At 43.5% G+C, this 17,510-nt stretch overlaps 1 protein-coding gene across 1 annotated transcript in view; it reads right to left on the bottom strand.

The window, feature by feature from the left end:
* Window positions 1-1,205: 1,205 nt before the first annotated feature.
* The window catches only part of ATP6V0A4 (ATPase H+ transporting V0 subunit a4), a 30,309-nt gene continuing 14,004 nt past the window's right edge, over window positions 1,206-17,510 (bottom strand). The window contains exons 12-21 of the mRNA XM_009679955.2: window positions 16,645-16,784; window positions 15,632-15,789; window positions 15,064-15,157; window positions 14,084-14,202; window positions 11,763-11,979; window positions 9,963-10,070; window positions 6,846-6,980; window positions 5,738-5,855; window positions 3,626-3,797; window positions 1,206-2,175 (exon numbers count right to left, since the gene is read on the bottom strand). Of these exons, the coding sequence (XP_009678250.2) occupies window positions 2,082-2,175; window positions 3,626-3,797; window positions 5,738-5,855; window positions 6,846-6,980; window positions 9,963-10,070; window positions 11,763-11,979; window positions 14,084-14,202; window positions 15,064-15,157; window positions 15,632-15,789; window positions 16,645-16,784 (1,355 nt within the window). The 3' untranslated portion in view covers window positions 1,206-2,081. The remainder of the gene's footprint in view (window positions 2,176-3,625; window positions 3,798-5,737; window positions 5,856-6,845; window positions 6,981-9,962; window positions 10,071-11,762; window positions 11,980-14,083; window positions 14,203-15,063; window positions 15,158-15,631; window positions 15,790-16,644; window positions 16,785-17,510) is intronic.

Raw genomic sequence — 17,510 nt, 5'->3', positions numbered from 1 at the left:
AACAGCCTAGAGAAAAGCCAGTGCTCTCCTCAAAGCGGGTAAGAATGGCCCCGTCTTTCAGTAATATTTCATTTGACTGCTTCCTGATTATAAGGGGGTCAGTCCTCTTGCAGAGTGTGTCCCCACCTCGTAACTACACAAGGGAGCTACAGGCTCTCCCGAGTTACTCAGTTGCACACAGAAAAATAGAGCTGAATACAAAATTAAGCCACATGTTTGAGTCACCTTTCAGTACAGTAAACAACAGATCTTGTCACCTGCAGTATTCACAGGATAACTTGTTTTTCCTGCTCAAAATGTAAACCTTGGGCAAAAAGGAAAACACCAAGAAGCTCTAAAAGGAAGAGATATTCTGTTTCAGGTAATGACCTTCTCAGTTACACTGCAATCACATGGAAAGGTGCAATAAAGATAAAATATGTTTGTGCAAAAAATCCACCCACTGTTTCACAAAGCAAGTTGTTTTCTTTGTGTTGGGTAATGCATCAAACTAGTTTGGCCAGTCCTGCTTCAAGACAGTTTTTCTCCTGAACCTCTGCAGAATGGGAATAAAGAAATTAAGCTGGAATGAAGAAACAAAGGTGATCTGCATATGCAGAGGAACTGTCACACCAGTTGCATTTATGCTCATGCGTTTTTTGTTTCTGTATCATAGCGTACCCCTTCCCAAAGAACTGGTGGTGCAAGGTCACACGTGGTCGCAGACAAAGTCTGGTGCCCACTTCCAGCCATGGTTACAACCGCACTAAAATGAAAAAAGGCTCCTAACTCTGTTGGTAACCAGTGTGCCCAGCACTAGTATGGCTTCTTGCACCACAAGAGGAAAGGTGAAATAATGGCTTGGACTGGGGTTATATTTTCTCCCTGGTCACTGTAGCAGGATGGTAACTCTCAAGCCTAATCATAGCAATCGCACTGCCTCTGTTACCTATCCCACTGCTCATCCTGCCAGGAACATCTGCCAGGAACATCTGCCAGGTGGGTTTCTTCAGTGGATCTGAATACCAAGGAGGTGATTTGTCACACCTCATGGAAGCACTGCTACCTCCAAATTCATCAGCATATTGTGTCGGGATTTTACATTCTCTATGGTGCCCTAACATTGACTGAAAAAAAAAAAGCCGATCATGTTTAATACTATTCAATGTTAAAGATTAGTAATGAACTAATATTTAGGAAAGATCATAGTACATCAACACTGAATTCATCTGAATTGTCTTAGTTTATTTCTTCTTTCGGTTCATTAAGTATTTGCATTCCTATACAGTCTGCTGTAACAACGTCTTGAAAAATACAGCACAAGAGGAGTCATCTTAAATCTTCAATGAGAAACAAGTCAATAGAGAAAAATAATTTGGCTGCCAAAATGCAAACTAGTGCATTCTTTTGTTTACACTGCTCAAAACAAACACTTTGCTTAAGTGATGATGTGTGCAGAAGTGTACAGTCTTGCACTGTGAAGCCCTGGAGCAAATCAGATAAAAGGAGGGTTGTTGTACTAAGGCATAATACAAAGTTGCAACCCTGCCATATGACCTGTCTTTAAGCTGTTTTGTACTGTGTGCTAAACGAAGGGCTACAATCTTCTAAGGAAGTTGATCACTGTCATATGATCAACCACAGTTTGAAACAACAGCCGGAATTTATTTTCCTGAGAAAGAAACATACCATAAAGGTAAGGCAGTAAATCGCACAAAACACATGCAAGTTGATTATTGATAATCAATTTAATTCAAAAAGGTGCAACTCCTCTTTTTAACCAAGCAGTAGACAGCTGACCTGACCGAGTGCTGAGGTCCAGGTGCTTGGCAAAGACTTCAGAAGAGATACACCGCCAAGGGTGCAGCTAGCCCAGCTGATGTAGTATCTCTGTTCATTGCTCTTAACTGATGTAGTGCTTTATGTGAAAGTGGCTAGCTCTGAGGGTTGCGTTTTTGCCAAGCTAAAACATTTTCATCACGGCTCTTCTTCTTTTAAGGGTCATGTCCCATTCTGTTTAATTCTATATACCCGACTCTGTGGGTAATTGATTAAAAGAAAATAAAACCTGCTCTCGGGAGTGAAGAAGTGATGCACTGACTTTATTCTTCTGTGGTGCCATCTATGATGTGCTTGAAGGAGAACGGAGAAAATTTGTAGCCTGCCCCAACGTAGAACTTGTTCTGGAACTCCACCCTGCGGGATGGAGCAGAGAGGGGCATCGTGCCCGCGTCCGTTGTAAACCGCGGCAAAGGGGGAAGGGAAGGATAAGTAATTCCAGTGTCGAGGCTGAAACGTGGCATCCACAGGGAAAAAGAGAGAGACTCTGAGAGCCTTTGGCCTCCGAGCTGTGAGCGTAGGCTCGTTCCAGAGTCAGCAGAGAGACACAGGCAGCTCCAGAGAGCAACTTGGCACACATCTGCTCTGACTTTTCATAAGTCAGCTCGGAAATGCTCTTGGTGAGTTGGCAGGACCTTGAGTGCGTGGTAAACACTCTGATCCCACCCTGCTCTAACAGCTCTAAGAACCTAGATAACCACGTGCTGGAGCCAAGATCGATCACCTTGTTGTGCAGTACAGCACAACACCGCCTAACAGACTTCTCCCCATCCCAGCACAATAATAAGCAGCTCCACGCTGATTTTCATTGGCAGCATTTATCGTTAGTGGTGGGACATTATGCGGTGAAAAAGGCCACAGCTTGAGCGCTCAGGGAGAAGGCCAAGACTGGCGGTGGTGAGGGGGAATTTGTTGCCTGAATCTTGCTATATGTCTTAGCCTGAAGGTATGTCTAAAAGGCTGTCTTTGCCTAGACTGCTGTCCAGTTAAGACAGGGATGAGCTAACTTGAAGGTGGTTTACCACAGAGCTAAAATAGCCAGGAGCACAACCTGGGCTGATGGCATAAGAGCTGACCCAGATTTTCAGCAGGTTTTGCAGCCCCAGCTGAACTCTTGCTGTGGTAGCTAGTCCCAGCTGGCTTGTTTGATGGTAACCTTGGCTGCAGTATGCAGCACAGTGATATGACTGTGCCTTTAGTCCCTATCATTCACGTCAAGATGGCCTTCGTGGCTCAGCGCATTGCCCTGGGCACAGAGCTGCAGAGTGCTGTTTGCCATGTCTGTCCATGTTGCATGGGCACTGCATGTCTTTGCTGGTCTGGCAGCCCCAATACAGGAGACCTCGAATGTTGCTAACAGCAGATGGGTTAACACCAGCTACAGTATCTCAATTCTATTGCGCCTGCAGATACGGTACCATTACCGATATCTGATGTTAACTGCATATGTGCCATTAATAATTAACAAACTCCTGATCTGAAGCTGGACCTAAAGCTCTGTATGTTAGGTGCCTGAAAGCTTTTGCTCACTTCTGAGTTAGGAGATTGCGTTTAGAGGCCAGTCTCCCTAGGCTTATGAGGATAGGCAGGTTCCTGCAGAAAACAGCTCAGAGGAGGAGCAGAGAGCTCTGAGCTCCCCTCCCTCCAGAGGCATCTCTCATTCCTTTGCCTAGGGAGGCTGGTATCCTAATTTATAGGTACTCATGCTGCATGTCTGACATTAGCTGGTGTGGCTACCGCTATTTCCACAGCCCTGTTCCTCCCAAGGAGTGCTCCAGGAAAAACTCCCACAGACCAATACACCTACCAGTGAAGACGCAAAGCATGCAGAAAGGCTGAGAGGCCCTCCATGATGAGCAGGATGGCTACAGTCAGCACTGCAAATGCCGCAAAGATGATAAAGATGCCAATGAGGCCTGCCCAGCTGCTGTTGTTTAACCCGTTGTGCATCACCATGGTCCAGAGAACCTCTGACAGTTCTGCAAGATGAAATAAAAGAAAAACAATGCTGCGCAACCTCCATGAATGCACCACAGGCCACAGTCTCAGGCATTTCTCCCAGTCAGATGAGCTGGCCTAGGAAAAAGCGTCAGCCCCAGTGATAGTAATATGATACATGACCCCCATGTATCACCCAGTCTCCTCATGATGAATGGGGTAGAAAAAGCATATGCAGATTATTTTCCATCGCTTTTCTTCCCTCTGTTGGAAGCTCAGGGTGCTGTTTTGCCTTTGCATCACAAGTCCACCTGAGCATGCTGCTAGGACTGATGATGATACCCTGGCATGCTACAGTCATCAATTTAATTTGAACCTCTTTAACTTGGCAGCTAGGCTGTACACTGAGCCGTCTAAGACTGCTTGCTGCTAAATGCCAGTGAACATGATCGATTAATATAATCAGTGCAAGTGGAGACTAGGTTACAAACTGTACTGATTTATGCCAGCTAAGACCCACAAAAGACATAGACTTCCCATCTGTTGTCCAAACCACTTCTCTTAGGATGTCACTGAGATGATGTGGTGGAAAAAAATGGCAAATGGTTTGTCCCACCCAAGGTGGGCTGTATTAAGGTGTAGGTTGACTGCATGCCTATTAGTTCCTAAAGCATTTTTTTCCTGCACAGGTTTATATCAACATTCACCATACCGTTACCTCCTGTCAGCACAAGATCATTTTCCTAACTTAACTGCCTTAGTTACATAAGATAGATTCAGGAAGGAGCAATTTTCCTGTTGAGATAGAGGGAAAGCAAGGACTTAGCCCAGTTCTTCCCCAGCCACTAGCTCAGCCTTATTTTCCACTTTTTCAGTCATTACAGAGAGGTCCTAGGCCACATTCAGACTAGGAATTCAATGACGTATTACTTTAGGTGACAACAGATCTGAGAGACCTCTTGCAGCTGCAGCCCACAGGCAAAATATTCTTGTCAAAGCCTACTTTGTAAGGCTGCAAAGGAATATGGTGGGTTTCCAGGCAGAATTCTGGCATAATACATAACATGCCCTTAGCTAAGCTCTTTAGCTGGTTTGTTTTATTCTCTTTAAATACCTGTTTTCCTTATAAAACCAGGGTGTCAGCTTCCAATCCATTCCTACTAAGCTCATTTCTGTGCCCAGAGGCACAGCTCTCCCCTGCCAATCCATGGCACCCAGCTGCTCCCCTGCCCCTTTTCCTTCTCTGTGTGCCCATTTTTTTAGAGCAGGCACAACTTTTAGCCAGACACAGTACTGCAATACTCATAAAAAACATATCAGAATAATTAGAGTAGTTGAAAATCAGAAGTCGCAGCCTGACAGAACTTCTAGTATTTGAGGATTTGTTTTTATCTTGAATCAAGACTAAAGACACTGAAATGTTGCACATTTTCCATGAAACATGGGGTCCCACAAAATGTTGATGGAAAAAATCCCAGTGAAAATTAAAAGTTTCAGGAGTATTCAGACTGAAATGATTCTTTCTGGTTTGCAGAACCAAATCAAAATATCTGCTTCAAATCATTTTGACATTCATTTGCATCCACTAAATCTACAGCAAGTACCTCCTGGGAAATGAAGTCCAGGTTCCCATATTATATTTACCTCTATGGACTGGACTACACATGTGGACTGCACCTCCTACCATGCCATACACCATGAGAATTCTTCCAGAGCGGAGGCTGTAGACAGCTGAGCTTCAGCCAGGAAATGCAGTCAGGAGCTCCATGACATATAGCTTTCAGGAAGCACCACTAAAAATTAAGATGACCACCACGAAATGCGTGGATTGATCTGATCCAAAGCAAACCATTTCAAGACACACATTTCCACAAGAACTTTGATTTCATGGGGAAAAAATCACAGCAATAATCAAATACTGACAGAAGTAGTGGTCAGCATGGATTTGCCAGTGAGGTAACTAACATAGTCAATCACTCACGTGCATGAGCTAAGCTCAGTGCCCAGAGCCGCAGGTAGGATGCTGTGTTGGAGATGCAGCCCAGGCAATATTCGATGGTATGAATAGCTTGGTGGACAAATATGTCTCCAAAGCTGAACTGAAACAACACAAAAAACCAAGCGCGTTTTATTAGTTCTTAGTTCAGGGCAGAGCGTTACTTCAGTGACAGAGCAACACTCTACCAAAGACTCTTCATTCTCTTCCTTTTCCTTTGCTATGTCCTGAGCAACACAAGGATATTTCCTAGATTCAAAAGACTGCTTTGAAAAATGTCCCTTCTCTACGACCTTCCCACACGTTATCCCCTGAAGAAATACATTTCCGGGGAAAAGCAAATGCTAAAGAATCAGCTCACATTCCAGTCTCACAATTTCAAACTTGGGAAGAGATGGCAATCCAAATGCCACTAATCATTTTGATTTCTTCTAGAGACAGAAATTCTTATTTACAATTGGAGTTGTTAGACTATCTGTCTACTGGCATATGCCTTTCGGGAGATATTAATGAATAAGCATATCTTCTAAGAATCTAAGTGTTGTTTCCTTCCCAGTCAGCCATATCCACACTCAATATTGTTGGTACCTCAAACTGCTAGAAACCCTTTTTTTCACTTTTTTCACTGTGTTGCTGCACGCCACAGAAGCACACTGTAATATCTGCCAAAGGGAGACTTTTCTCCTTACCCAACAAAGTAGCCTGCCAACTTCTAAATGTGCCTTTGAAATTTAAAGTAAGAAAAGCCTGCTGACTCTTGGGGAAGTCTTGACCTTCTCTGGGTGCAATGTGGAAGTCAAACAATGTCCCTAAGGAAAAGAAAGTTTGAGATTTGCAAGAATGCCTGACCGCTCCAGGCAATACTTCAGGGACAAGTTAGAGGAATTTATTTTATTAAAATTCAAAGCATACTGTGTTTGGAAACACAGTACATTATGCTACAGTATGTTTGCTAGTACAGTATGTCTTAGTATCTTGTTAAAAGGAAGGACTGGAAACTCTGCAGAAGCCTTCTCTTTGGCTCTGTATTTTGTATTGTTGTGTTTGTCTGAATGATTCTTTCCTGTCTTCAGCCTGTTCAGGTTTTTCTTACCTCTTCATCACCATCCTCATGTCCTCCATGGCCACCACTGTGGTTTCCCTGGGCAGCTTTCTTGGAGTGGTTGGTCTCCGGGACGTCTGCTTCGCTTTCATCTGCAGGGTTTCCTGAGTTGGCTTGAGATCGAGTCTTTCAAAAAGACAATATAGTGGGTTTTTTGTGTCATCCTTCAGGATGGTACCAAAAAGAAGCAGATCAGGGCACAGGACTTCACTGATAACCTCATGATACATAACATATGAAGAAATGTATCATTGATATGAGGACAATTTCAACAACAGTAATTCGACAGAGATTAGAGAAACTGAGTATTCCTACCAAACGCCTAGTAATACTTAGACATTTTCCTTTCTAGAGCCTTTTCTAATGATTCCAACATAATTTGGAGCTAGTCTCTTCATCCTCCCAAGGCACCCTTTACACCCGTGAGAAACATTATGAGATGATGAGCAGAGCAGATGATGACCTTGACTTCAGTAAGGCTTTTGACACTACCTCTCATAACATCTTCATAGGTAAGCTGATGAAGTACCGGCTAGATGAGCAGACAGCAACGTGGAATTGGCTCAAGGGCAGAGCTGAGAGGTACAAAGTCTATGTTGGAGGCCTGTAGCTAGTGGTGTCCCCCAGGAGTTAATACCGGGTCCAATACTCTTCAGCTTATTTGTCAGTGTCCTGGATGATAGGACAGAGTGCACCCTCAGCAAATTTGGTGATGATACAAAACTGGGAGAAGTGTCTCCTAGAGGGCTGTGCCATTCAGAGGGACCTTGACAGGTTAGAGAGATGGACAGAGAGTAACTTCATGAAGTTCAACACAAGGAAGTGCAAAGTCATGCACCTAGGGAAGAATAACCCCATGCACCAGTACTGGCTGTGGAGACAAACTACTGGAAAGCAGCTCTGCGGAGAAGGATGTGGACGACAAGTTGATCATGAGCCAGCAATGCACCCTTGCAGCAAAGGTGGCCAATAGTATTCCGGTCCGCATTAGGAAGAGGTTGCCAGCAAGTTGAGGGAGGTGATCCTTCCCCTCTGCTCAGCCCTGGTGAGGCCACACCTGGAGTACTGTGTCCAGTTCTGGGCTCCCCAGTACAAGAGAGACATGGACCTATTGGACTGAGTCCAGCGGAGGGCTACTAAGATGATTAAGGAACTAGAGCATCTCTCATATGAGGAAAGGCCGAGGGAGCTGGGCCTATTCAGCCTGGAGAAGAGAAGGCTGAGGAGTGATCTTGCCAATGTGTATAAATATCTGAAGGGAAGGTGTCAAGAGGATGGGCACAGTCTTTTCAACGGTGTGCAGTGAAAGCACAAGAGGCAAAGGGCGCAAGCTGAAACACAGGAAGTTCTGTCTGAATCTAAGGAGAAATATTTTTAATGTGAGGGTGACTGAGCACCGGAACAGGTTGTCCAGAGAGGTTGTGGAGTCTCCTTCCTTGGAGATAGTCAAAAGCTGCCTGGACACAGCTTTGAGCAGTCTGCTTTAGGCGACCCTACCTGAGCAGGAGGGTTGGACTGGGTGATCTCTAAAGGTCTCTTCCAATCTCAATGATTCCGTGAAGATCCATCACATTTGGCAAACGAGAAAACTGAGACATGGTAAGGCTGATGATACCTGGGTGTAAACCAAGAGGAGCTGCCATCAAAGGAATTCGCATCAATCTAAGTGAAATGGAAAGGGATCCTGGAAGGATCAGGTGACTCGATCAAGGCCAAATAGCAACTGGGATACAGATAGAGATCTCCTGATTTATTTTCAGTTGACAAAAATCTCACGCTCATCCATCTTTTCTCCCTAATCAATTTTTATGGAGCACTGCCAAAGACCTGAGCAATCTAATGTGAGCCTCACCCTAGAAACAATAGCACAGTATAGCTTAAGAATAGCCCTATGTTATATGCCGAGAACAGTCCTATTACATAGTATGACAAAATATTGACTTCACAGCTTCTATTGGGTTCTATCCTGTCATTCTTTATAGTTTCCAGCAGGTCTTATGGGCAAAGTCGCATAATAACGTATTGTTTCCTATTGCACCAATAATCCTTGTCACAACTGCTGTATCTCTGGTTTATCTGAATGTTAGCATAGAGAACAGCCTTCATCGCAAACGTATAAATCTGGGTAAATCTAAGATGTGATCAGACAGCTAACATATGCAAATTAGGAACTGAAATACAGGGACAGAATAGGAGGTGAGGAAAAGCTGTCAGGTGTTGCCAGTATAAAAGCAGGAGATGGAGTCATCCATGCCAAGCTTTCCTCCAAATCCCAGAAGACTGACACAAAGGAAGAAATGACAGCACAGAGCCAGGCCTGCAAAGGTCCCCACGGGACCTGGCTTCTAGTTAGAGGTGAGAAGTGACTGGGTGGGAAAAGGTTACACAGCACAACCAGCATCTCCTTCTTCAAATGGGAACATCTGTGCCCTATAAAGGTGCTCCAGGCACAATCTCCAACTATAAAGAGAAGTAACTCATGACAGACGACTAAAGATCTGTTGAGGCAATAAAGGAGAAAATTAATGAGCAACTGGGAAACTGCCGCAGCTGCAGCAGTTACACACTGAAGAGCTGGGCAAATTGCAAAGCCCAAGAGAAGGAGAGCTCTGCTAATGTGAAGGCAGTCAGTTAGGGAAGAAAGCACCGCTGGAAAGCAAATAACAGCTTTTAAAGCAAGCATCCCCTTCAAACTGTGGTGATACCTCCAAGGCTGGGAGTAACCCCGACGCCCTGTTCACACACAGCAGCCAACCTGTTGATAATGATAGCTGTGAACAGGCAACTGAGGCCTTTGCCAGGGCCCTGTGTTGTCTTTCCCAGCATGTCAGTCTCTCTTAACCATCTCTGGTTTTGGATACTACTTTTGAAAGAGTTCAGTGTCAGCCTAGCTCCTCTCCCCACAAAAAGGGTATGGCTACGTGAGCAAAGCACTTGCTTCGCCTTTAGGTGGCTCAGCTGAATGTTTGAAATCACTGGTGAAACTCTTGACATCAGAGGAAAGCAGAGTTAGACTGTCACAAACACTTATGGGGGCTGTCTGCTCAGCTTTGTCTTTGCTGTACTGAAGCCCCATGCCTGAAACAATAATAGATCCACATCCCTTACCATGCGCTGTGCTTTCTGGTGGTTGGCTCGGAGAATGAAAGGTTTAATTAGAAGCATCCAGGGAACAGCAATCAGAGCAAATATGACCAAAAAGCTCTGTACTTCCTTCTGTAAAAGAGACGACAAGAAAAGTAAAAAGTCACTTTTTCTTTCTTTAGCCAACTATACCTACAAGAAATCTGATTCTATAAAAAAACATTTTTTAAATTCAATAGGTATATTTCACTTGCAGGTTGAGTCTCCTCTGTTTGTAAGGTCATGAATGTAAATGAATACTGCTGAAGGCTCCAGAAAGCACTGCCAGCTAGAGATGATTGGAGACTTGGAGGTGAAAGGCTTTCATGTTAGAAAGTGTTAATTTGCCAAAACCCAGGGTTACTGGCTTGAACCCAGCTCTCCTGTGTCCCATGAGAATTCCACAGCCGCTTGCTTGAGCTAGTCACTCTTGCTTGCTTTGATCAAAGTAGAAACGCTGCAGGAAGAGCCACGTTATTCAACTTCTCCCTTGGAAAGCAGGGGATCCAGGATTAGTTGCCCATCTTTAGTTCCAGAAGAGAACTGAACACAGGTAGCCTAGGTTTGATAATACATTGCCCAAATCAGCAATACCAATTTAAGGTGCTCCTGTTGTAGTGTGCCACCCCTATAGGTATGCTAACATAACTGCTGGTACTGTCATGCTGCCAACCGGATTGGAGAAACTATCCCAGTTTAAAAAAAAAAAAAGAAATAAAACATCTAACAATCCCCCCGCCCCACACACAAATACACAAATACAACAACATTGTAAGACATGTGTGTTTCTTTTGCCTTTTCTTTTCTGTTTTAAGACTGGATCAGGTCTTTGATCACATTAGGGCTGGTCTCATACAAGCTTTCCGTTAAGACTACCCAGGTAGATGGCATGGACTTAAGTTAACGGGAAGAGGGGTTTCCTGCAAGAAAAAATGTTTATCTTTGAAAGGCTTTGGGTTGTTACAAAGCAAAACATTATTTCATGCCTTTCTGGAGGGTGGGAAAACTGCTTTTTTCTGAACTCCCTTGCAGCCTTAATGGAGTTAGCTGAAAGTGACTGGGGCTCTCTTTTAACTCCAACTGACTGAAAAAAAGCATAGGGCAACGTGCCAAAGTGTGGAACTCAGTAACGTAGGCACATAAATGTAACTGGAGGCAGTATTTGTTTGCAGATTCTTTACTGATGTTGGTGATGTACAAACAAGCAAGAAAAAAATAATTCCCTGTTCTAAGCAAATAGATAGAGCTGAATTTTAAATAAGTTTTCTTTCAGAGGAGACTTCTTGCTTTTATTTATATTATAGATATTTATAGATATTTTTGACCAAAAGCTGCCATAAAATTGTCTGATTACATTTAACTTTTAGCTGAAAATAAGGTCGTCAGGTTTTCCAAAGAAAAAATAGTCACCAAGGAAAGGAGACATTTCCTTTGTCTCTAGCATAATGTCAAGACCTCAGTAGGACAGGACCTTTCCAACATACACCTTTGCTTCTCCTATCACCCTTCTTTCTTTTTTTTCCCCTGAATTATCTTAAATTGCACCATCACTCTTGTAAGGATGACACTAAGACCAGAGTTTCCCCTGCAGCTCAAGCACCTTTTTTCTCCTCCCTATCTATAAGGCCAACACAAATACCAGAAGAACAAACTTCTCTTATATGATTGGCATGTGTAGTTGAGTTTCTGAGCCTATTCTCCACTTTCATGCCTGCCCTCCACAACCTCCACCGTGATTGCTCTACCAGGAACAGGTACAGCAGATTCAAGTTGCTTTATCCATACCTGATGGAGATACAATGGAGCATTTGTAGCATCACTGTAATTAAACAGGAACATATTGATGAAGTGGATGAGAATGCTTGGTGCGCTCTGGGATGAGTGGACATCAAAATGGCACCATTTGAAAATAATCATGAAGACCAGGTAGCCAAAAAGAGAGATAATAAAGATCATCTCTGGTATGAACTGCAGGATAATGTTTATATATTTCTTGAAGTAACTGGAAAGAATCAGAAGAGAGAGGTACAATTAATACAGGACAAGTTTACCCCAAAGTAGGACAGTACTGTGCACGATATAGTCTTTGAAAAACAACACAAAAAGCATAACAAGTATCACTAGCCAAGAAAGAAATCTGTAGTTGCATTCCTTATAAATGAAAGTCATTACCCAAGTACAAAAGCTTTTTCATACTGATTCTGTTCAGGTTCCTGTACTTGGCCCATCAGTATCTCAGCATCTCAGAGGATTAAGATGTTGAAATAAATGCCTATTTTCAAAGCAAGGCAAATGTACAAAGTTAAACATCATAAGCTGGGGAAGGCCAGAACCAAGGATAGATTCACACCTGTAGGGGCAGTCCTCCTCTTCATCAGCTGAAAAAGCTTCCCATCTTTGCAGATCACTACACATCTTCCAGCTTTGGAGAGCTTCTCAAGACAGTGCCATCAGCCCCTCCACTATCTATCAACTCTTTTTTTTTTTTCCACGGCAAAATATATACACAGAAAGGGACAGCAAAGGCAGAACCTGCCCAGATACAGATCCTGACCAAAGGCTCACTAGGCCAGGAGAAAGACACACACACGCTGTGCACAGTTTCAGTGGTCTCTGGATGAGAACAAGAGCATTTGTCTTTCAGGATGAAAGTTATCAATAGTGGGAGATGCTATATATTTTTAAATTACTGTACTCTGGTATATCTGCAAAATCAAGAACATGAAGAGAGTAGTAAAGAGGAAGAGGAAGTACAAGGGAATAAACCCAAGAGAAAATCTGCAATATGATGCCCTTCCTCCCAGCCTTTGGATTAGGCGCTCTGTACCCACAGTGGCAGGAAGCAGTGTACGGGGCAGTCAGATTTGTACTGGGGAAGGGCACAATTTGAGTTATCGGTCCGAGACATCAAACTCTCTCAGAATGAAGGACACTAGGGGGGCCAATTCCCCTTTTTGCCTTCTCAGCCTCTACAATTTTATACCTCGGCTCATTAGTTTATCTGAACATCAGCTCAATTCCCAGGCCCACAACTGAGTATTGTAACTGAGTCTTCTGATTTCAGCACTGTTGTGCTAACTAGAGCACCAGGTAATAGAAACTGGCCAGCAACACTGTGCAAACTGAGAGCACTGCTAGATGTGTCATGGAGCAGGGCTACATCCTAGGTAAAACAGGGGCAGAGGCAGGGAAACTGCTGTGAGCATGGAAAAAGTAAAAGAAAAAAACAAAACAAAAGACTAACTCTGCTTGGATGGCACTGCCCAACACTGGGAAGAATAACCAGACAGTGCTGGCTGGTGATATGTGACACAACTCCACTGAAAAACAGAGAAAAGAGCTTGGCTGGCCATTTCAGCATAAATCATTGTGTGTGTCAGGGTATGGGGGTCACAAACTCACATGAGCCCACCTGGAAGAAAACCTTGCCGGATTTGGGGAAATGTAACCAGCTTTGAAGGTGAGGTGACACCTGAGCACAGGAGGGTATAAAACAAGGTGCTCATGGCAGGTGGAGTAGAACAGGTCCCCCAGAAGAGAAGTATTACTACTGATCTGGCAACAAGTGGAGCACTCTAGGCATGTACAAGGATGGGGTAAATATTAATCTGCCTTGCATGACGGGCTTTATGTCACTGCTAACAAACAACTGGGATTATATTTAATTGCCTTAAAATTATGTAAATGATTGCAATTAAGCTTTAACAATTAGTGAAGATCATGCTTTCACTCAAGAAAAAAAGCATCTAGCACATGCAGTACGGATGACTTGACTGTCAGCATTTTCCACGGGAAGTAGAAATTGCCTTAGTAAGAACAGGCTAAACGTTTTGCCTGTTTACAATGGCAAAGCTCGATCCTGGCTATGCTAGAATACATGGCACTGGCTTGAAGAACAACCAGCTTATGATAGGGACTGTTGAGTCTGACATTGCTGAAGTGCAGAAGTGAACACCTTGGAGAATTTTAAGCTTGGGAGAATGCTCTGAAAGGCAAGACTGTGCAAATACATTTGCAAAGGGAAAGACTAAAAAAAAAGATAAGGGGTGCCCAGAGGTTTTGGCAGTTTGTGTGCTGCAGCAAGAGGCCCAGTGAAACCAACTTACATGTGGTTGAAGAGACTGAGTATCACCCCAAAAATCATGTGCACAATCCCTATGACAACTGACATCTTCATTTTGTAGGAGTTCAGGAAAGTCAGCTTGTTTGATGCAACATTCCAGATCTGTGGAGCAAAGAGAGATAAAAGAACAAGATTTTCAGGTGTTTGCTCAATAACAAATCTGTGGAAGCCTTTACTTTGATGCCATCAATTTACTCCTACTAGCTCTAGCAAGAAGATACCAAGCAACAGAAACCTATATGCTTCTTATAATACATTTCACTCTGCCAGGCTTCTCACCTTACTGTTATAAAGTATTATTTTCATTTAATAGAGGAAATAACAGATGTTTAAAATAATGTAATGACTTTGTTTCAGTCCTTTCTTTGTGTGACCCACTGAAATGAGACCACATCCAGTAAAGCAGATGTTAATTGGCTGATTTTAAGACTGAAACGGGAAAGTTTGATGTTAATGATAGCATTTAGATACATGATAGAGAACAGCAAAAAAGGGGAAATAGACCACAGAACAGCAAATTTGGATCACTTAAATAATACTGTCATTTACTTCATATTCCATATGTTAAATACACTGCATGGAAATCAGGATTTAACCCTCAAGCTTGTGAGGTAGATGTGAAAAGGGTTAAATATTCTTGTAAGGAAGCTGGGTCCAGCAGGCTCATGAGAAAGCAGAAATCAGAGCACAGGACCACCCTCTGGCAAAAACAAAGTTCTTTGCTATTTACTATTTTGCTGCTGCTTGTGCAAAACTACCCCCTCCCCCCACCAAAAAAAGGATGACTGCATCTACATCCTTAATTGCTTAAGAAAAGCATCACAATCGCAATGTAAAGAATGGGCAAAGAGTAAGAAGTGAACAGCATGGCTGCAGGAGAGCTATTCGGAAGCTACTGATATACCTGCTATGTAGAAACAGGATTGAAATACAAATTATTTTAGACTGATTTAATTTAATTACCGGATCTATTCCAAATGGATATGGATTTCCAGAGTAAACTCCAGGGACTGCTGGATCCAACTGCAGTACCATATTGTCCAGAAGCACATCCTTACTACAAGAGAAAAGTGAAATGACCTTTATAGCTTAATCTCACCATATAAGCCTAAGGTATATTTATGTGAGAAGTGCTAAAGACTATCACATTATACTTGTTACTGACTCCCAGCTTTACCTGTGAACTTCTATCCCGGGCTTGTGTGCACATGTAGATGTGCGTGGAAATGGGTCCTACATAATGATGGCCCTCCATTGCACTGATAATTCTCTACGTACTAGTCCGGCAGACTTCAGGTTTTATGAATGGCAGTGACAGGACAAATAGGTTTGGTCCCAGGGATGCTGCATTTCCATTTCAGTAGTGTTTTTATCTGCGTGTGTGTCAGACAAAACCTCTGATTCATTCATGACTGAAACCACAGCCGGGAGTACTTCCCCTCTCCGCACAGATATTCAGTGCGTCTTTCTTTTAAAGCCTACGCGCTCCACTTGGCATGTTTTGACTTGTTTCCCACATTTAGCCACTTACTTCCAAGTGTTATTTTTAAACATGGGGATGATATGCCAGGAAGAGCCAAAGATGTTGAATGACTTGGAGAAGCAGTCATTGTAGATTAAGCCAGTATACATGGAGAATATGCCCATGAGCAGGATCAGGTAGCGCCCACTGAAAAAGGTGTTCCAGATCTGCAAGGGAAGAAGGCAGACCCAGAGGAGGTGACTGAAATACCTCCAGTCCCATCAGACGGTGGGCCTCAGCGAAAGGGATTTCTCTTGCAGCAATCGTTTCATGCCCTCTGCCATGCTTTGGTTTTTTCCGGTAATCACGGCAAAATAAGACACTCCCCACCTGCAGTCCAGCTTCTCATTCTGCTAAAAACGTCCACCTGCTTGGGCCACAGTAAATATTTGTTCTTATAATTGCTGCACTCAGTGCCTACCCTCCAGCTCCAGCCCAGCTCCGCTCCTCAGATTTTGTCACAGAAGACTAAATCCAGTTCATCTAGGCGCATCTGCTCTCTGGTACCAGTGACCACAGCATGGTCAGTACCTGGCTATTGGACTCTAACCTATACGCACATAAATAGGGCACTAAAAACCCCATGATGTTCAGTTCCTAAAGCATATTCCAGCTCCCAGACAGACAGCCTAACTCACCAGAGTGTGATGCCCTCAGGAGTTGCTGCTGGTTTTGACAGAAGCTGCTTTCTGAGAGTACGGCTGGGCTAACCAGAGAGAGGGCCATGGATGGGAAGCTCTGATTTCCAGAAAGCCCTGGCCCACACAGGCAAAGGCAGATGCTGATGACATGACAGCACAAATAAACATCTACAACCATTCATAGGAAACTCCGGGTCCCTCTAGCCTGTCTGACCCTCTGTGTAGAAGTAGGCAGAATTACTTGTCAAATCTCTACCTTAGTGCTTGTGAGTATCTTGGAAGGAACAACATTCAGCCTTTGGGAGGCTAGATGCCCCCTTTATCAAATTGGGAGGAACCTTTTGCTAGGTTAATAGAGTGCATCAGTTCTGTGGTACTCACCTCGTTAGTGCTCTTCTGGGCCAAAAGGCTCTTCTCATTACTGACCATCCAGAGTGCAAAGCCCAGCATGACAGCGCCATGGCCACAATCCCCAAACATCACCGCAAACAGGAAGGGGAAGGTGATGATAGTGTACGGAGCTGTGGGAAGGAAAAAGCGAGAAGCTCAGCTTCTCCTAAACAAGAGGACCTCAGCAGAGGAGCAGTCCACTCCATCAAGCCGTTCCTGACCTGTTCTTAAAGGCCTCCGCTGATGTCTCCCCAAATCACCAGGCAATCAAATCTAGTGCTGAACTAACTTCACCACTAACTGCACCACTAACTTCACCACTAGGTGAAGATTTTCCTTGCATCTTCCATTCCATTTTAACCTATCTTTTCTTTTCCCATCATCATAAAAACAGTGAATACACAATTGCATTCTTTTTTGAAATGCAAAAAAGTATTTTAAGATTACTAGCATGTTTCTCAGTCTTCTCAATATAAACAATCTGAGTTCATTCAATCCTTTCCCATTGGCCCCCATTTCTAGGCTTCTGTTTGTTCTCCGTGGTCTCCTTGGGATTCTCTACAACCACTTCACACTTTTCTCAGGCATTTTGCCAAAACAGTCCTCCATAGCTGAGGCCTTGTCAGTGCTGAGTAAAGCAGATGTATCTCTTCACATATTTTGCAGACCAAATTCTTGCTTATATATCCTGATTTGATGTTGGTCTTTTTTGCCTCAGTATTACAAGGTCAGTTTATATTTCCCTTGTGAGCTTAGGTCTTTTACTGTGGAGTTGCTACCTTGACATTTACTACCCATCCTGTATTTGTGTAGTTTGTTACTCCTGCCTAAATCAATCACTGAAGACAGACAGGCAA

This window comes from Struthio camelus, chromosome 1 (assembly GCF_040807025.1).
Source record: "Struthio camelus isolate bStrCam1 chromosome 1, bStrCam1.hap1, whole genome shotgun sequence".
In the NCBI taxonomy this organism is placed as follows: Eukaryota; Metazoa; Chordata; class Aves; order Struthioniformes; family Struthionidae; genus Struthio; species Struthio camelus.
The sequence above is the reverse complement of the archived record's forward strand: the minus strand, read 5'-3'. Positions and strand labels throughout refer to the sequence as shown.